This window comes from Staurois parvus, unplaced genomic scaffold (genome assembly GCF_062004578.1).
Source record: "Staurois parvus isolate SC_StPar_1 unplaced genomic scaffold, SC_StPar_1.0 ptg001650l, whole genome shotgun sequence".
Lineage (NCBI taxonomy): Eukaryota > Metazoa > Chordata > Amphibia > Anura > Ranidae > Staurois > Staurois parvus.
Window position 1 is genome coordinate 286,049 of NW_028319446.1, and position 20,824 is coordinate 306,872.

A 20,824-nucleotide genomic window follows, 5' to 3' on the forward strand; every position below is an offset into this window, starting at 1 on the left:
AGACTGTCTACTTTCATTTGGGGGATATTTGTACTGTTCTGGCATTTTTGGACCTCAAGAAATGAGATCAGCCATCAGTACATCAGGATTTATTGATTTTATACCACAGTTAATACAACTTTTTAAACGCTGATTTGGGTTATTTTCACCAAAGAGATTTTGGAAGAATACATTTTGGCCAAAATTTGTGTAGAAAGATTTTTTATTTGCAAAATATTATAACACAAATGAAGAAATTTGTTTATAGTGCAAAAAATAAAACACCAAGTGGTAAATAAATACCACCAAATACCACCAAAAGAAATCTCTATTTGCGTGAAAAAATAAAAATGTCATATGGATACAGTGTTGCATGACCGCGCAATTGTCAAAGTGTGACAGCGCTGAAAGCTGAAAATTGGCCTGGGCAGGAAGGGGTATAAGTGCCCAGTAGGCAAGTGGTTAAAAAGATCCTGTCACCAACCTATAAAAGTTGCAACAGCACAGAAAATCTAGCATTTTAAATGATTACAACTTAGAAGACAGTGGGGGTTATTTTCTAAAGAGTACAAAATCTGGTGCAGCTCTACATAGAAACCAATCAGCTTCCAGGTTTTATTGCCAACGCTTAATTGAACAAGCTGAAGATAGAAGCTGATTGCCTACCATGCACAGATTCTGAGTGCACTCGTTTTAGTAAATCTCCCCCTGTATGTAGATTCTTGTTCTTGACAGGAATGGTCTGGTGACAACAGGGTCTCTTTAAAATCAGGCAACTACTCCATTCACTTCCGGGTACCGTGCCCTTCCTCTAAACCCCGCCCGCTGCTTCAGTCGTGTCCGCAAGATCCCCGCCCACTACACGCCCATGCCACATCACAGACTCTTCCTTGTCTTTTTTTTCTGACTTTTCACTGAGCTTTATCAACAAGCATTCTCAGATACAATCTACCATCTCTCTGTTTTTATTGGTTCGCCGCGTTTAAGCGTCACGTGGCCAGGCGGAGGCGAAGCCGCGTCATCCCACCGGAGCCATGAACCGGGAGAGCAGCTTCAGGGCCCGTGAGTAGTGGCCGGTATACTGGTGGAGGCGGGGTCTGGAGGGCGGGTGTTACGAGGAGGGAAGACGGTGCTGGGTGTGTGCAGACAGGAGCTGGAGAGCCAAGTCTGTCAGTGGGGAGGGTTGTGATGTACTATGTGGAGACCTGTGCTCCATCCACAGACATGGACAGTGGTTGTCAGTTAGTGTGCTCTGTGCTGTCCTCTGACCGGCTGTGTATGGAGTGTGAATGGCCCGGGTCCCTGGTCATCGCTGGCCACCAATCAGTACGTCTCCTCCATGGTTGGTCTACACATTAGGGTCCGCTCACATCTGTGCGCTAGAACACACCTTCCCAGCCAAAGTCATCTGGAAAATAGTTCCCTTTAAATCCTATGGCCCTTTTCACAGGGCGATCCGATCCGCCTGTTATTCAGGCCGACCTGGTTGGATGGTCCATTCATCCCTATGGACTGGTGGGTGTAAACAGACTCGTGTCCAGTTGTCCACCTCCGGGTCCGATCCTCTAAAAAACGGAAAGGGGTCTGAGCTCTTCCATTTAGGTGGGACCGTAAATGGACAACAGAGTCTGTTCAGCACCCGGCCGCCCATAGAGCAGAGTGAGGGGTTCTGTCTGTGTCCGCTCTGCATAAACCGAGCAGAGATGTGTCATCCGCCCGCTCTGCTCCAATCACAACAGAATCTGCCCCCTGTGAAAGAGGCACCGCACTTCTGAAAAGTCCTGCTTTCAGCACCTTAGAAACAGAAATGTGAGGACAGAAAAAGGTGATCAGGTGGGCTGTTGAGTCTTTTTTTTTTTTCTTTTGTTTGGTGGTTGTAAAGCTCAGCCATGAAATACAAACAAAGCATATCCCTCTAGAGCAGGGGCGTCAGACTCCATTTCATCATGGGCTGGATCAGCATTATGGTTGCCCTCAATGGGTCGGTTATATCTGCAAGACTTGATATCCACAGCACCCCCCCCATTACAGATGTCAAGAATCCCACACCCTCCATGACATAACCATGCACCCCCTCAGAGCTGGAAAGCAGAAAGTGCATTGTCTGGAGGAGGCCCAGAGGAGGAGTGGAGTCAGCTGCCAGACTCTGCTGAATGCTGAGACCAGTGGAGGCAGAGATGAGGGGACACTGCAGCTGCACTGAGAGGTGCAGGATTTGGTTCTATTCCCCTCTCTGCTGAGACAAGGTGGGGGCAGAGACAAGGGGGTACTTGCAGGATTGGTGCAAGGGCCACATGGAATGGCCAAGAGGGCCGGATTCGGCATATGGGCCTTGTGTTTGACACCTGTGTTTTAGAGTGTGTACTTGTCTCAAATCCAGAACACTAAGTGTCATTTCTGTCTGCTGCCTCATTCCTCTGCTGTCAGCATAAGTCACTTCTGACACGTTTTCCTGACACCAAGAAAACAGTGATGACAGGGGAAGGACCTCCAGCTGATTGGCAGCCTCAGCTCTGATGCTGCGTGGAGGAGGGTGTGTCCCTTCCTTCCAGTCAGCTCTCAGAGCTCTCCTCACTGATGTAACTTCAGCTCTCTCCCCTCTGCTTTTCAGAGCTGAGAGATCCTGTGTAAATTCTGGAATTTGAATGGATGTAGGGGAAAGACGGCTGTAGATAAACATGTACAACTTATGTAGGAGGGTTTGTCTTATCTCTGTGTATCATCTGAAGTCAGTCACTTCTCTGGGTTTATAACCACTTTTTTTTTTTTTTGTCTGAGCATCGATTTCCATTTGTCTCAAGCATGTCTAAAGCCACTTACTGCTGACTGACTCACTTCCCTGCTAGAAGTCTAATAGAAGCTTCAGCTACTCTTTTAGTAAAATAATACTTTCTTAGATTAGTTCTGAACTTTCCTCCAGCTGGTTTGAAGTCATGTCCCTGTGTTCTTTATCTTGGTTTCATATTGAAATGTCTGCCCCAGATCAATGCATCTTCTGTGCATTTTATCAACACTCCACCTACCAGTATAATCAATGGAAGCGCTCTGCATGTTTTTTAAATCCATCGATTTAACATTTTAAGAAAAAAAAAAAAAAACCAGTTACCTTCCCAGCACATGCCCAGAAAGTAACTGTCACCTATGCTTGTATGTCGACCAAACTGTCAAGCCATCAAATGGCTGGAGTCATAACTGCTCACATGTGCAGCAGTTGAAGATCAAACAAAGACTAAGATGGCAGCTTCCTTGACTGAAAACAATAGGAGGGTTTAGTTCAACTTTAAGTGCATTTTTATTTTCTTGGCACGTCAATTTTTTCCAAGTGCCTGGGGAAGGGGGGAGAATATCACATTTTACAACACACAGATGTGAACAGACCTGTAGGTGAATCAGACATTGTGAGGGTGTGATCACTTGAATATTCCAATCAGTTATCAGAAAGTCTTGGTTGTGAGGCTTCCTGAGCGCTAGTCTTATAGTTCACCATATACATACAACCTCTGTACAATCAACATTGGATTTACCAAAACGATGTAATGTGAGAGCCCACCTGAACTACATACAGTCAGGCCAGCTCTACATATGTATTGGTGGATCTAGAGGAGATTGTACAATTAGAATATAAAGTGCGTGGTGAGCTTAAAGCAGAACTAAATCCTCCTTTCCTTAACAGACATAGAAGCTGCCATCTTGGCCTTTCTTTGCTTTGCAGTTGCCATGGTGCTTCACGTGAACAGTTAGAGAGCACAAGCAACTGTGATGGTTTTTAATCATGGCATGCCTTGAATGTATTTGTTTTGGGAAATAGTTAAAGGATAAGTTCACCTTTTAAGAAAAAATAATAAATGCACATATTTTTGCGGAAAAAATGTGCATTTATTATTGTTTCCTGCAGAAGCCTGGAAAGCATTGCACTTGTGATCAGTGGACCAGGGGTTTAATGTTGGGTTTCACTACACTGATCAGAGTATTTTAAAAAAAAAAAAATTAAATAATTGAATACAAACTTTTTTTTTTTTACACATACTGTCAGTCATATGATGATGCTGTACTGCACTGGTGACATTTATTTATTTTCTTAATTTACCAAACAACTGTGACAAAATATTACAACTTCAAAAAACTCACCATGCCTCTTAGTAAAGGGGTCATTTGAGGGGTATTTGTGGCTATTTGTACTGTCCTGGCACTTTAGGGCCTCGAAATAGGATAGGTCAGCGGTACATCAGGTTGAAATATATATCCCATAGCTTGTAGACGCTGTAAATTTCACACAAATCAATTAATATACACTTACTGTGATTTTTATTTTATTTATTTTTTATCAAGACATTTAGCAGAATACATTTTGGCCTAAATTTCTGATGAAATTTGATTTTATTGGAGGTGTTTTATGACGAAAAGTAGAAAATATTTCTTTTTTCTAAATTTTTTTTTTTTGTTTGTTTTTTTTGTTTCTATCGCCAAAAATAAAAACCCAGTGGTGGTCAACTACCACCAAAAGGAGGCTCTATTTTTATGGAAAAAATTATAAAAATTTAATTGGCATACAGTATTGCATGACTGCACAGTTGCCAGCTAAAGTAGCACAGTGATGCTGGACAGCAACAAAATGCTCTGGTCATGAAGGGGGTAAAACTCTCTGGAGGTCAAGTGGTTAACACTTAGAAGTCAAGTATTGCCCTTTGGTGAAGTGGAGATGTGGGGCGGGTCACACCCTAGATTTTTAGATATTGGGGACCTATGTCACAAGCTGTCCCTACCACCTACCAATGTTCTGACTTCAGTCTACCTTGTGTAGATCTGGCTCTCCTTTTTTTTTGTAGTTTAGTTGTTGCTGTTTATCTATTATCTCCATAATATAAAATATACTGCAAACGCAACTGGGAGGGTTGGATTCTGTAATGGCCAATGCAGAGTGCAAAAAAGGTATAGGAAACAATGAGATAAATCACTTGTTCAGATTCATGCATATTTTGGTTGACTGGCCTATTTATTTGTTTTTAAGCCATCCATCTATAATTCATGACAATTTTTTTTTTCCATTTGCAGCTTCAAAGCGTCGCCTTCGAGGCTCCAACCCAAATATTGCCGCACCTCATCAGCTGTTTGATGATACCAGCTCAGGAACAGGCCCTCTTGCAGCAGAGTACCCCAACCATGGATCCCCAGCCCTCGGTATACCAACTCAGGCTTTCTTGTCCGAGCCAATGTCCAACTTTGCAATGGCCTATGGAAGCAGTCTGGCAAGCCAGGGCAAGGAGATGGTGGACAAGAATGTGAGTACAGTGTAAAATGATTTTCCAACATGATTTGGGATTCTGGATATTCTTACACACCCCTCGTTGTTTGTGCTGTGTTGGGACCTTCTCAGTTTCTGTGCTTCCCATACTTATATTTGGAAGATTTTAAAAATGGTTAGGCGGCTAGGAGGTACCAGTATAAAGTAACCATTGTCACTCGGGCAAAGTAAGAGGAATTTCATCAGTGGAAACTAAGACGATAATAAAAACCCATCCCAAATTATAAACATTTCATCTGATGTATATTCCTCATTGCAGAATCCCCTGTCTTCGTTACTAGCGCCACTGAAACAGTGTTACGGAAAAGTTCTCCTCATTGGTGAGACCACAATGTGTCCCAAAAAAGGGTTTGGCTGGAGTTTTGTATTAGAGGAGCGATGCACTGAGAGAAATTTGGAAACTTCCATTGTTTGCCTCCTTCTAAACATGTTCAACATGTCTTGTTATCTCTGGCTCCAGTACTATTTCAGGAATCGTAACTATGGCATTTGCACTTGTCCTGATTATTTAAGATGATGGATCGGTATTATAGGCTTGAAAGCATCACCGTCCCCCCCCCCCCCCCCTTGCTCGTGTGCAAAGGCGGACACACATTGGTCTCATACACATAGGTGAACAGCGATCGTAGTACACATGTGAGGTATTGCCGTGAATGTCAGACCGAGAGCAATAATTCTAGCACCAGACCTCCTCTGTAACTGTAAGCTGGTAACCTGTAAAGGCTTATAAACTGTCGCCTGTCGAGATTTTCAAATACTGTAGTTTGGAACCATTCCATAAGCATGCACAATTTACAAATTAAAAAAACTCAGCATGCCTCTTACTAAATACCTTAGAATGTCTACTTTCTAAAAAGGGGTCTTTGGGGGGGTGTTTGTACTTTCCTGGCTTGTAATGCAGGCCATAGACGGGTAGAAAATTGGCCGATTTTTCGGCTGAAAATAAAATCGGCCGATTTTCGGATCGTTAGTGGGCTAAATGTTCGGCCGTTTTTCGGTATTTTGGCAGATTTTTTTTATCGGTAAAGTTGGAAAAAAATCGGCCGATTTTGCCGATCGGCCGATTTTCGCGGCAATGATGGGCAAATCGGCCGATCTTTTACCGATAAAAAAAATCTGCGCATGAGCAGTGACCTGCAAGAGGAAGAAAAAAGAAGATGATGAAGAAGAGGAAGAAGGAGAAGGGGAAGAGGAAAGAGGATGAAGGAGAAGAAGAGGATGAAGGAGAAGAAGAGGATGAAGAAGTGTTTTTGTTTTTTTGTTTTTTTTGTTTTTTTTACCGTTGCTGGTAACGTCGGCTGCTTGAACGACCGATTTTTTTTTTTTTTTTTTTGTTTTGTTTTGTTTTGTTTTTTTAAAAGAAAAATCGGCCGATTTTCGACCTGTCTATGGCCTGCATTAGTGTCTCAAGGAACGAGATAGTCTGTCAGTACACCAGTTGTGATCAGGTGTGATTAATTTTCAGTGACCATAGCTTGTAGACTCTATAACTTTCACACATACCAAATAATATATACTGATTTTTCATTATTTTTACCAAGCAACGTAGCAGTCTAAATTAAGGTCAAAATGTATGAAGAAATTTTACTTATTTTACAAAATTTATAACCAAAACCAAGAAAACAGTGTATTTGTTTTTTTGGCTTTTTTTTTTTTCAAAGTTTTTTTTTTTTTTTTTAGATTTATAGTGCAAAAAATACAAAAACCCAGTGGTGATTAAATACCACCAAAAGAGAGCTCAATTTGTGTGGGGGAAAAAAAAAAATTCATATGGGTACCGTGTTGTATGACTGAGTAATTGTGATTCAAAGTGTGAGAGCGCTGAAAGCTGAAAATTGACCAGGGCCAGAAGGGGGTGAAAGTGCCCAGTATTGAGGTGGTTAATACCAGCCTTCAGTCTGTCGGGATATGTCTCTACTAACTTTGCACATCTAGATTTTACAATATTTGTCCACTCTTCTTTGCAGAACTACTCAATTTCAGTTAAATTTGATGGTGACAGTTTTTGTGGACTGCTGTCTTCAAGTCATTCCACAGATTTCCAATGGGGTTTAAGTTTGGGCTTTGAATAGGCCATGTAAGGACATTCAGCTTTTTCTCCTACAACCACTGTGTGGTCATTTTTGCTGTGTGCATTGAGTCATTGTCATGTTGGAAGGTAAACCTTCTGCCCATTGACAACTTTCTGGCAGAGGACAGCAGATTTTTCCCCAAGAATTTGACGGTATTTTGCCCTGTCCATTTTTCCTTTTATGCTGAAATGTGCCCCAGTCCCTGCTGCATAGAAACACCCTCATACCAGGATATTGCCACCTCCATGATTTACTGTAGGAGTGGTATTTTTGGATGGTGAGCTGTATTGTATTTCCACCAGATTGTTTTGTGTTGAGGCCAAATTATTAATTTTTACTCTCATCTGACCATAACACCTTTTTCCACGTGGCCTCAGAATCGTCAAGGTGCATTTTGGCAAAGCTCAGTCATGACTGCATGTGGCCTTGAGGAGTGGCTTTTTTCTTGCAATTCTCCCATACAAGCCACATTTGTGGAGTATTTTTGATATTCTCACATGCACACAATGACCACTCTTTGTCATAAATTCCTGCAACTGCTTCAGAGTTGCTGTAGGCCTCTTGGTAGCCTCTCTGACCAGTTTCCTCCTGGCCCTTTCATTCAGTTTGGCTTGATGCCCTGATCCAGGGAGAGTCTGTGCTGTACTAAATAGCTTCCATTTCTTAAAAATAGACTTCACTGTGCTTCTAGGTATTGATTGGTATCCATCTCCTGTCTTGTGTAATAAGATATGTGGAAGTGAGCGCTAATTGATAAGCTGCTGTGTACACCAAAAAGGTACCAAATCAACCTTCTGAATATATGTATTTAGGCAGCGCTAAAGATGTCAGAGTAAATATAATATAATTCACAATGAAAAAAACCAAGACCCATGGTTAGGTCAATCCAAAGCACAGTGTGACATAATATATTATTACAGATCTACATCCTTATAAGATCATCCGTAAAACAAATGTAAGTGCCATAGAAGGTGTCAAATTAAAGTGACAAAGTGCATTAGAGTGGCACCTGTGACCACCTTGCCATTACTTATATATGTTTGTCTGCACTTTGTCACTTTAATTTGACACCTTCTGTGGCACTTACGTTTGTTTTACGGATGATCTTATAAGGATGTAGATCTGTAATAATATATTATGTCACACTGTGCTTTGGATTGACCTAACCATAGGTCTTGGTTTTTTTCATTGTGAATTATATTATATTTACTCTGACATCTTTAGAGCTGCACCACCTATATACATATCTCTTGTCTTGTGCCTGTCCACAATTTTATCCTGGAGATCTTTTGACAGGGCCTTGCCACCCATAGTTGATTGTTTGCTTCAGTTGTATTACCAGGGACTGAAATGCTCCAGGAAAACTTTTTATGCTGAGCTAATCAAAATGACCACAACTGATCACAGTTGAAAGTCAAATGGCTTTGTGTGCCATTGAGCGGGTGATTAACTACACCTGATTGAGTGTTTTTAGGAGCGGGTGATCCTTTTTTCCAACTCAATGATTGTTTTGGATTTTTTTTTTTTTTCTGACATGGTGTAATATCTTTCACTTGGATGTTAAAAGTTGCATACAGCTAGATAAAACAAAAACTGTGTCTGTCTTCATTTCAGGCTGCAAAGCAACAAAATGTGATTATTTTAAAGGGGGGTGATTCTTTTCTATACCTATATGCAGTGTGATGCAAACATTGTACCAGGTTTTGAAGCTAGCCTATTTTTTTTTTCTCTCCTACAGATTGATAGGATTATCCCAGTGAGTAAACTAAAGTATTATTTTGCTGTAGACACGGTCTATGTCGGGAAAAAGATTGGACTGCTCTTCTTTCCCTTTATGCATCAGGTAAGATCTGATTCATGAATTGCAGGCTGTAACTATCTAACAAAGAACTGCCTGAGGCAAACTGTGAGAGCAAAAGGCAGTGGATATCTCCATACTAGATGCAGAACCCAGCTATAGATGTACAAACCATCATAACAATGAATACTAAGCCATGTGTATTCATTTTACCTATTTGGGAATAACCTGCATGTGTTCCATTTTTCCTATTAGCCTATTGATAAGGTTTTATAAATAACAAAGGATTCTGAGAGCACTGTAGATTAGCTAAAGAGACAGAGCTACTTGTGGTGAGGCTTCCTTTGTCTAATTGTTACCTTTGAGTATGCGGTCAGCTGTACCAGAATCTGAGTCTGAGTCAGGTCTGACACAATTTCTTCAAATTTCAGTCTTTCTGTGTGTTTCCAGCTTCCAATAGGAAGTGAGTGGCTGAGTGCATTTCTGGCAGATCCACATTTTTATTTGTTTTCTGTGATTTGTAGAGTCTTTACAGAGATAATGGATATGTACTGCAGATATGTGCTACTTTTAGCTCTAGCTATTGAGATGTGGAAATATGTGATCTACCACACTGTGATTTTACTTACTTTCACATAAGACCCAATCTTGGCGAGTATCATCCTAGAATAAACAATACAATTAAAAGGGTGAATTAAGACTTTGGATTCTGTGTATTTCAGGACTGGGAAGTCAGGTACCAGCAGGACATTCCTGTAGCACCAAGGTTTGATGTAAATGCCCCAGACCTCTACATTCCAGGTGAGTTGGTAAAACATTTCATTTTTTTTCCATAAGCACTATATCCATACATGCTGACCACTTCAAGGATAAGTTCAGTTTTTTTGTGTAAAAGAAAAAAATTTGTAACAAATAATATATATATATATATATATATATATATATATATATATATATATATATATATATATATATATTTATTATTATTATTATTATTATTATTTTTTTTTTATTTAACCACATTCCAGTACAGTTCTGTGCAGGAAAAAAAACACTTTTTTTTCCCCAACTGTAACATGCTTTTTTGATGCAGATAAAACTGCATGTGGTGTGAAAGGACCCTAAAAAGGCAAACTGGTTACGAAAACTGGAGCACACTGAATCTAATGCAGCTGTGAATAGTAACCAATCAAATTTTAACTTCAGCTTGTTCAATTAGGCATTGACCATAACCCCTGGTTCACATATCTGCGGTCCGCGTTTTGCGTGGGCACGAGCTCCCATTCATTTGAATGGACTCCCGTGCCCCGGGACACGCAGGGAAGAAGTCCCTGCACTTCTTCTGAAAACGCAGCTTGCACGAGAACCTCAGTTCCCAGTACGGTTGCGATTTCCAGTGCAGGCAGCGTGCCATTAGAACCTAGTCTTAAACCTGGAAGCTGATTGGTTACTATGTACAGCTGCATCAGATTCTGCATGCACTGATTTTTGTAACGCTCCACCACTGTGTTGACCTACACAGTGCAAATATCGGTTGTTCAGTCTTTGTATTACAATAAGTGTAAATGTATGCTGATTTTAAAAGGTATTCATTATTCTTGTATTTTCCACACCATTCTTTCCCTTTCTTAGTTATGGCTTTTATCACCTATATTCTGGTAGCTGGGCTAGCTCTGGGTACACAGAACAAGTGAGTGATATATTTTTATTCTTTCATTGTTATTTAGGAGTGTGCTGCTTTTAGAAATAAAAATGATGAATTTTATATATTCCTCTTCTCTGCTGTTTTTCTGGGAGTCCTTTGTGTACATATGTTTAAAGAAGTATTGTGCAGTGCTGTTCTCTGTTGTGTCTTCCACTTGTTTTCTCTTGTGAGGCAATAACATAAGTTCATGTTGTTGCTGTGGTAAGTAGATCTGGATTAAAGCTGTGTAAATTATCAGAAAGCCATTCTGTGTTGCAGACATTTGTTAGCTCAAAGGTCATTCATGAGTATGCTGGAATTGTCCACAAATGCAGACCTTTGACCTATTGATACTTATTTTTTAGCCTGAAGTGGCAAGTATAACCACCGACTCAGCAGTCACAGTGTTTTTTTAAAAATGAATATGTAACCGAAGTAATACCCTTCAATGCAAGCTGATTCCAGGCAGATGTATAAAAAATACCAGTTATATATGTATTGTATTTTTAACAAAGCCTAGTATAAGTGCCTGGATCTCTCTTGATATCCACCCCATTAAAGTCTAAGTGTAGCTAAAATGACAAACCTAAACATCGACACAAAGGACATAAATTACGGTTAGTATGATGTGTCCCTTGTGTTTGATTCTTGTTACAGGAGAAATTTTGCTCTGTCCTACCCACTGCCCTTGCCGCTGTAATCTTCCAGTGTGACAAAGGTTAACACAGGTAAGGAGCTATAATTATAGATGTTAAATCAGAGCTCCACCCAAAAGGGGAAGTTCCGCTTTAAGCCTTTGTCCCCCGCTCCCCATTAAGGATTGGCACTTTTGGGGAGCGGGTACCCGAATTGACAGGTACCAACTCCCACTTCTGCTGCGATCACCTTTTTTTTACAGGTAGGAGAGCAGACTATGCTGCTGCCATCCTACAGCTACTATGAATGACACGGCTCTCTGAATGGAGGGCTGCACCTATCAATCATTTGCCTGTCCCCCATTCATAGATTCTCTGTCATTCATAGATGCTGTAGTAAGGATTCTATGACTGGGGGTTGTAGCAGGAAACGGTGGGCATAGTCAAGCTCTCTTGATGATCTTCTGTCAGCTCCTGAGCTGTATAAACCCTTGCTGCATTGGAGAAGTGGGGTGTACGGAGCAAGATTTCTCCCGAAACAAGAATCGACACAAGACACATCATATGTCCTTTGTGCTGATTTCCATGTGTGTAATTTTAACTACACTTCTGGTTAAATTGCCTTCACAGCAGCACCTTGCCCTCCAGATAATTCACCCCCTTCCTGACCAGGTCAGTGTTTGCGATACGGCACTGCGTTACTTTAACTGACAATTGCGCGTTCATGGAATCCTGCACCCAAATGAAAATTATGTCCTTTTTCCCCACAAATAGAGCTTTCTTTTGGTGGTATTTGATCATCTGTGCGACTTTTATTTTTTTGCGCGATAAACAAATATGACTGACAGTTTTGAAAAAAAAAACGTATTTTTGACATTTTGCTATAAAGCATATCCAGTAAAAATGTAAAAAAAAATCAAATTTCATCATAAATTTAGGCCAAAATGTACTCTGCTACATGTCTTTGCTAAAAAAAATCCCAATACATGTAAATGAATTGGTTCACGTGAACGCTATAGCATCTACAAATGGCGGTGTATATATGCTGGAATTTTTTTTATATATTATATACACCAGTAATGGCATCAATCAGCGACTTTATAGCTGGACTGCGGCGGCCATTCTGACACTGGGGCGGGGGGGTTGGGGAGACTAACTGCCACTGACATCCCAATGCCACTAATACAATGATCAGTGCTAATAAAAATCGCTGACACTGTACTAATGACACTGGGTGAGAAGGGGTTAACAGTTGGGGCGATCAAAGGGTTAACTGTGTGCTGTTTTATTGTGTGTTTTACTAGGGAAACATACTGATAGCCAGGGGCTATCCGCGTCGGGAAGATTGACTTCACATACTGCTGTGTATTTCTCTGCTGTGCAGAGAAATGCACAGCAGCATGTTACTTCTGGTAGGAGAGAGACCTATGTTGCTTACACACATGTCTCTCCCCTTTTAGTGATACTCGTCAATCTCCAGGTGCTGTGGAAATCTCCGGCTGGGACCCAGTGATTGACATAAATAGCCGCCAATGGCGGCGTGGGTAGGACGGCATGTGCACCCCCTACTTGGAAATACAGAGTCACGTGTAGTTCTGCTATAGGGCGACGAGAAGCGGTTAAGGGACACAGGATCAGTAGTAATTCAGACAGGGTTGTACTGCTGCCTTTTGGAGAAATTGAAGGCATCAGTAGTAACCCATTTGTAGAAAAATTACTACAATCCTGTGTCCTCTTTAAGAGACCATAAAGAAAATAAAATGATTGTACTTGCTGTAAAAACTTTTTCTCAAAGTCCATTTAAGGACACAAGCATGAAGAAATTCTTTGATAAATGAGTTATATTGCTGCATTCAAGAGGTCCAATTCCTTCTGAAAGTCGCAGTATAACACTGTTATCCCTGAATTACTACTGATCCTGTCCTCTAAGGAAAGATAAAGAACTGCTCACAGACAGAATTGGATATAATGAAATTTAAACATGCAGCTCTGCTGAACAGCAGAGGAACACATAGCCCAAACAGCCCTTTAATTTCCACACACAGTGGTGAACAACAAATGCTATAATGGCTGTTGTGTTTTATCAGTGCATGGAGGCCCTGATGTGTTTTTGGACTGTTTTTATGCTATCAGATCACCTTGTCTGTTGCAAGAGCTGCCGGCCAGAAGAAGTTTGAAAGCAGATGTTCATAAGGCATATAATTCAAATTCATTGTTGGATAATCTGACTTTGCTTGAAAGGCCCTGGGATTGAGTAACTGTGGAGAAATACTGTAATTTTTGTTTTCAGTTACAGAATGCGATTGGTGTTGGACCAGGTGTTGGACTAGGCTATATGGTTCAGTACTATGCATCTACAGGGAGGTCTCAGATAGGACAGCACCTGACTGTGCTTTAGCAGTGTTATCTGGATGACGAGATTGGTTGAACAGAAATACAAATGCTTTGACAGATGTCATATTTTGCATATATTTTTTTGTGTGTTTAGTTTTATGCCTGGAGCTTTAAACACTTTGTAACCTCTTTTTTACTTGTAGTATAGAATTTGCTATTGTCACAATCAACTGTATTTAATAGTGTATTTAATTTCCATTTTCAGCTTCTCACCAGAAATCCTCGGTATGCAGGCCAGTTCTGCCCTTGCTTGGCTCATAGTGGAAGTATTTGCCATTCTTCTCAGCCTCTATTTAGTTACTGTAAATACCGACCTGACTACAGTGGATCTTGTTGCATTTTCTGGATACAAGTATGTGGGGTGAGTGTTGAGGAGGAGGACTGTATTCTGTAAATTACTTTTATTTAAACACCTTTTCCTGAAGACCGGATTAATTGTTTATGGCTGTCAAAGGAACCAGGTACCCAGAGTTCCTTTTAAAAAACAAAAAAACTGGTGTTGAACCTTTTGCATTCAGTCTGTTGATCGTAATATAGTCTCTGGTTCAAGAAAAGCCTCACAGCAAAATTTATATAGACCCCCATTTGTGTGTAAATAGATTAAAAGTACACGTATCCCATCATCTTGCATCCAGCTATTGCCTGCAACTGGGGACTGAAAACTTATTTCATCAGGAATAGAGACAAGGTCTGTTACCAGAGTTTACCAGCAGATGGCGCCGAATATGAAATCTGTAATGCTGGTTATGGTAAACACTCTGGAGTCTATTTACAAAAGCAAAAAATGTCTGTGTGAATGTCTCAAGCATACATTTATTTTCATATGATTGTCCGCTCCAGCTAGTCGCTGTAATACAGTATTTTCCTTATTGACGTATTTCAGGAAAATGCTACATCATTGCCACTAGATGGAGCTGACCATCTTAGAAAATGTATTAGGCAAAAAAAATGTAAGCTGCTGACTTCCTTCTGAAAATACTAGTTGCCTAGTTTTAAACATTTTCGGAGTCGCTGACTTGGAGAAAGTATTCACATCTGAGAAGTCAGAGTGACGTCAGCACACATGGATTATCATGGCACTGTGGATCATCATTGCAATCGGGTAACCAGCATTTCAGAAGAATTTGATGACCGCAGCTTCCTTGCACCCTCACTATGGGTTTAAATTATTTGTAGGGTTGTTAATAATAACTGATGAAGTGCTCAGGTCCTCCCTTTTTTTTTTTTTTTTTTTTTTTTTTTCTTCACTACTCTGAACCTTTTTACGGCCCATTCACACCAGATACATTTTTAACTTAATTCCAGCTGCATAGACAATCCACAATCCAGGTTATCCTATGGACATAGTTAACACTATTGCAATGCAGTGAAAAAAAGTACAGCATGATGCATTTTTCTGCAAATGGACAGAAATGTGTGTCGCTGCGTATGCAAAAACACTCAGTAACTGCATTTTTGCATATTCAATGGCATACATTTGACAAGTGTTGTGTGCACCTGTGTGTGCGCGTTTTTTTTTTTTTTTTTCATGCACAGTTGCGGTGCATTGTTCTTTTGGGCTTTTATGTGCACTTCACTGCGTTTTACAGTGCATTTTCTTGCATGCACATGTGTTTCTGTGCATTTGAAAATGCAGCTTGCTGTTTTTTGGGGTTTTATTTCTCACACTCTCAGAGTGTGAACTGTGCCCATAGGATAACCTAAATTTGGAATATCTATGCAATTAAAGTGCAGTCAGAAATGTGTTCCACTGCATCTAGTGCGAATGGGCCCTTAAAGGCAAACTCAAGAAAAGAAATGTAATGCGTTGCAGCTTAGTATCGTTGGCTGTGGTGGCTGCGGTTTTGTTTTTTTTAAGGTTAAGAACAATTTCAGCAAGTACAGAAAATACCTGCTGATCTTGTCAAAAATGCAGGGTCTTTTTCACTGCCTGTGAGCTGAACAAAAAGCAATGTTATCTTTTCTCTGCAAATCCTATTTCCACCCCCCCCCCCAATGTAAACAAAATTTACAGACGTATTTGTAATCCAGCCTTGGTGTATTCTGTTTTTGTTTTTAGTTTAGTTGCGCTTTAATATGCAATGTCTCTTCTGCCCTTTTTTAATTCTCCTAATATCACTGTATTTTTCTGTAGGATGATCTGGGCAGTTCTGTGTGGGCTTCTGTTTGGGAAGACAGGATATTATCTACTACTCGCCTGGTGCTCAATTTCCATAGTATTTTTCATGGTAGGTATCTCAATTATTAGGCTGATCATACAATTTTAAAAGCTGGCAAATATCTCATTGCATATTGTCCAATTTTCTAATAGCAACTTTCACCTCTACACTAGAGCTTTGGAACATCCCTTAAAGGCTAAGTACAGCATGGTTGCTTACACCATGCCTTACACCTTACCTGAGTTACAGAGAGTATCTTTCCCCAGGATATTTTAATCTTTTAAATTTAGTGCAGCTGTGCATGACTCTGACCGCATCAGCCAAGTCTGGGAAAATTCACTTATGTCCCTTCAATTACAGTAACAGGTGACTATGCAGAATAGGGTAGCAATCCTCTTTGCCCTTCTGGGTGCAGTGCTCTGAAGGCTTCATTTCAAAACTTAACAAATGCATATTGACCATTAGATCACTGTTGTTGCATTTACTACTTTACCACACGAAATGGGGCAAAAAGGTAGAATAAGCATTTACAGAAATGCTGCCCTAACTAGTTGTGCAGATTGGGGCAGTGTAAAATGTGGCCAGGCTTCCCATTTGCATATTGAGTGAATTTGGATTCTGGGGGTTTGGGATAAACCTTAAAGTGGAATTTTAGACAAAACTTATATTTAATTTAAATAAGACATTTGGGAATAAAAAAAACAAATATTTATGCTGGTCTAGGTGTATGCAGCATCTGTCCCCTGCCACCTCTAAGACCAAGAACCGAGCAAGACTGTTGATTGCTCAGTTCTCTGCCTCTCCACTGCTTACTGGAGCAGACAATAGGTGATGGTACATCAAAACGCCTAAGGGGAATTCAGTAAACCATTTACAACATTATTCTGGCAGTATAGCCCCTTTTAAAAATTGGCTGCTCCTAATTACAGAGAGACACCAGTGCTTAAAGTTTGTTGTATACATGCTGCACAGGGTTCATGGCTGCTAGGACTCTGGTCGACAGTGGCTTCCTAGGAACAAATTACTCATTCCCAGCCCCATTCATCTACCTGCCAGTGGATTTCATTGCTGAATGTAAACAAAGGGTGAGATTGTTGCTGTTATTATTGCCCATTGGCCATATTTGGGTAATAGGAATTTCCTGGCTGGCAGCTGAATGGGGACAGGGATGTGTGGTTGCTGTGATGCCTCCAATAGATTAAAATACCTGTCTCTGACAGGTACATGAATTTGTTGCAAGTACCGACATTTATTATGCTTCTGCATGATCGAACTCTAGAGCAGTCTTTGTCAATCTTTTCAACACGGAAGCCTTGAAATTTAACTTCCAGTCTCAAAGAACCCCTGCTAAAAACCACTATATCTACATAACACGTGGTACATTAGTGTGATGGTCAGTGGGAAGAATGCTCCTTACGCTTGTGGATATCGAGAATTATCAACATACAGATGGCTAAAGAGATCAAAGTTGTCAGTGGGAACTTATCTGAGAGGCAGAAATTGCTCATTGGTCAATGAACTTCTGCAAGAACTCTGTTCTTCTGGGTTTTTTTTTTGTTTTTTTCTAAAAAGGTTTTGAAAATATGCATTTTGGTCATTGTCGCCAGATCTCCATTGCCACAACACCCTTGTAAATACCTAATTCACAAACTAACTGTAAATGGCAGCCAGACAGAGCCTTTTCATTTTCTAAATGGCTCTGTTACAAATGCCGTTTGCTGTATGTTAATGCAAACCGTTCCTTTTACAGGAACTATTTTAAATGGGACTTGTCAATATTTATGTTGGCTAATGTAAATTTTACATTGACTTTAGGTTCGGACTCTTCGGTTAAAGATCTTGTCAGAAGCTGCAGCAGAAGGAGTTCTGGTGCGTGGGGCTAGGAACCAGCTGCGTATGTACCTGACCATGGCCATTGCTGCAGTGCAGCCTTTGTTCATGTACTGGCTGACATATCACCTAGTGAGATGATTCACCTTCAGCCAGAGCTTGTCCTGAAAATGAAAATGGAAATCTCCCCTGCATCAGGATGACTTCAAACACCCTACAAGTCCCTTTTTTTTTTTTTTTTCCCCCTCATTATTTTGTACTGTTTTCTGTGTGTGGATCACATTGTCTGCTCATTCATTGTACAGCGGTCCCTTTTTCAATCCCTCCTCCACCACTGTGAGAAGGACCACTGGACAAACATGTACTCGGGATGATAGTGGTCTCTCACTACCGCAGCCTCACATAGCACAGCTCAGTACTCCTCAAACATATTCAGTGTAAAGTCTTTGGTTGTACAGTTGCTTGTACATATTAAGGATCCACAAAACTCAACCCATCTGGTTTCCAGTGAACAGGCCAGCAAGTACTGGGCAACAGAAAAGTCAAAAATGCCTTTTTCATTTTGCACCCTATACCAAACTCTTTCATTTTAGCATCTTTATTCTAAGGAAAGAAGTGTTTGCTTCTATGGTTGAATTCTTAGAGTTATACATATATTTGGAGATCTCTCTAATGCATGACATGTAATTCTGCTGGTAAACACAGCTCCTGGTGCCTGCAACCCCCACACTGAAATCAAGCACAGGACTGGACTCTCAGATACTCCATTGCACCTGGTTAAGACTTTGCTTTTGTCTGGGAAGGAAGACCGACAGGACCCCATGATGTCTCAGAGTTCAGTGCAGTTCCAATCAAAGGGGGCTTTGCCTTATCACTGCAGCCGAGGAATACTGCATAGTTACCAAGCTTTCATTTGTCTGGACTTTTATTGGCTTGGGACTCTATTGTACAATATTAAGCCATGTGTACTCGTATAAAGATCTAGCTAATTAACGGGCAAAGGGGTCCTTGAATGTTGTGAAGTATAGCAGTGTGTGGCGGGATCAAGACTTCACACAGCGGTCTTCATTTTTATTTAATTGTTACAGCCGGTGTCTCGAGCACATTAAATTTTGTCTTTTTCAATGCTATGTGTTGAATCTTTCTTAATGGGCCCCTGCAATAGAGTGCAAATCAGGCTTGGACCTCTCAAATTTGAGAATATTAATTTCTTTTCTGGACACAGGACCATGTGTCTTTTTGGGCTGAGGACTGTGTCAATCAAGAGGCTAGGTAATACAAGTACAAGCAAGCATATGATTCTTCCTCCTTGTCACTGAGACTGTGGGGTTGATTTACTAAAACTGGAGAGTGCAGAATCTAGTGCAGCTGTGCATGGTAGGCAATTAGCTTCTAACTTCAGCTTGTTCTATCAAGCTTTGACAAAAAAAACCCAAAAACTGCAAGCTGATTAGTTTCCACGCAGAGCTGCACCAGATTTGGCACTGCAGCTTTAGTAAATGACCCACAGTTTTTCTTAATGCCACAAATGGCTATTGATCAAGATACTTCTATGGCTCACCCTTCACCCTGCCAAATAATAGAATAAAAAATCCCTCAAGAATGTCCTGCTGCAGTAGTTAAAATGCTGAACTCTTCCAAGTGTTCTTTGTTATTTCTGGGGTGTAAAACGTCCATTTATGTAGTCCTGTCCTAGGGCAACCCATCTATGGCCATTCCTGCTTGACTGAAGTCAACCTACCGATCAACTCTTGTCAAATAGGACTGTTGGAAAACTTTTGTTGATCTGACACTGACAGTGGAGGAGTCCCTGCTGTCACAATACAATGGCAAAGCAGGGAGGATTCCATGGAAGAATCCATGTATGGGGGGGGGGGGGGATGAACTCTATCTATGGAGGGGCACAGTTAGGTTGGACATACATGGATTAAGTAGGGCAAGTGAGCCTTATTGCCCTAGGAGAGGAAGGAATTAAGGCTCATTCACATCTTTGCCAATCATGTGCGTTCCATTGCACATTAATATGTATTGTGTTAAGGCAGCCTATTAATTTTTAACCACTTCCCGACCAGCCGTTGTAAATAAACGGCCGGACGGTGGCACTGCAGGGTCGGTTGGCCGTTTATAAACGGCCTCCCGCACCCTGCTTGTGCGCGCTCCCCGGGAGCGCACAGCACCGCAATCTGGTGCCCGCTGTGTCCTCCGGACACAGTGAAACACCGATGATCGGACGGGACCTCTCTACGAGGTCCCGATCATGTGATCACTGATTGGCCAATCAGTGATCACATGCAAAGTAGTAAGCAAGATGTCACTTGTGACATCATTGCTTTCTACATGTGAAATCTGTGAATGATCACAGAGGTCACATGGTACAAGGCTATTCACAACAGCCTTATACCATGTGACAAGCTGTGACCAATCACAGCTCACTCAGTAGTTCTCAATGGCTGCAAGAATGCAGACAGAGAGAAAGAGAAATGATTGCTTTTACACCCATATAGGATGTAAAAAAAATCTTCATCACCCCCCAAAAGTAGTACAGTGTCACCATGGTGACACTACTGCTAGGGTGACAGTATGTAAAAAAAATAAATAATATAAAACAAATGTTTAAAAATTATAATTTTTTGGTTATAAACTAATTTGGCTTTTTTTTTTTATTTTTACTAAAAAGATAATGGAATACATTTTGGCCAAGATTTATGATGAAATATTATTTATTTGTAAAATTTTATAAGAAAAACACTTTTTTTTTTTAACATTTTTGGGACATTTTCATTTACTTAGCAAAAAAAAATAAAAATCCCAGCGGTGAATAAATACCACCAAAATAAAGTTTTATCTGTCTCAAAAAAATGGTAAAAAATTCACATGGATATAGTGTTGCATGATCGCGCAATTGTCATTCAAAGTGTGATAGCGCTGAAAGCTGAAAATTGCCCTGGTCAGGAAGGGGGTAAAAGTGTCC

The 20,824-nt window shown here is 40.6% G+C and overlaps 1 protein-coding gene across 1 annotated transcript; it reads left to right on the forward strand.

The window, feature by feature from the left end:
• The first annotated feature begins 892 nt into the window (after positions 1-892).
• LOC149434866 (protein YIF1B-A) lies at positions 893-18,983 on the forward strand. The gene is made up of 8 exons (XM_089663297.1): positions 893-1,041; positions 5,032-5,258; positions 9,092-9,196; positions 9,874-9,952; positions 10,784-10,841; positions 14,070-14,225; positions 15,999-16,092; positions 17,839-18,983. The coding sequence occupies exons 1-8, from the start codon at positions 1,014-1,016 to the stop codon at positions 17,992-17,994; spliced, it is 903 nt and encodes a 300-aa protein (XP_089519423.1). The 5' UTR covers positions 893-1,013; the 3' UTR covers positions 17,995-18,983.
• Positions 18,984-20,824: the final 1,841 nt, after the last annotated feature.

Excerpts from the sequence above, each read along its gene's own strand:
- LOC149434866 (XM_089663297.1), top strand. The coding sequence starts at position 1,014 with ATGAACCGGGAGAGCAGCTTCAGGGCCC. Across the intron at positions 9,197-9,873 it reads TCTTTCCCTTTATGCATCAG|GACTGGGAAGTCAGGTACCA; the intron begins GTAAGATCTGAT and ends TGTGTATTTCAG. Across the intron at positions 14,226-15,998 it reads TCTGGATACAAGTATGTGGG|GATGATCTGGGCAGTTCTGT; the intron begins GTGAGTGTTGAG and ends ATTTTTCTGTAG.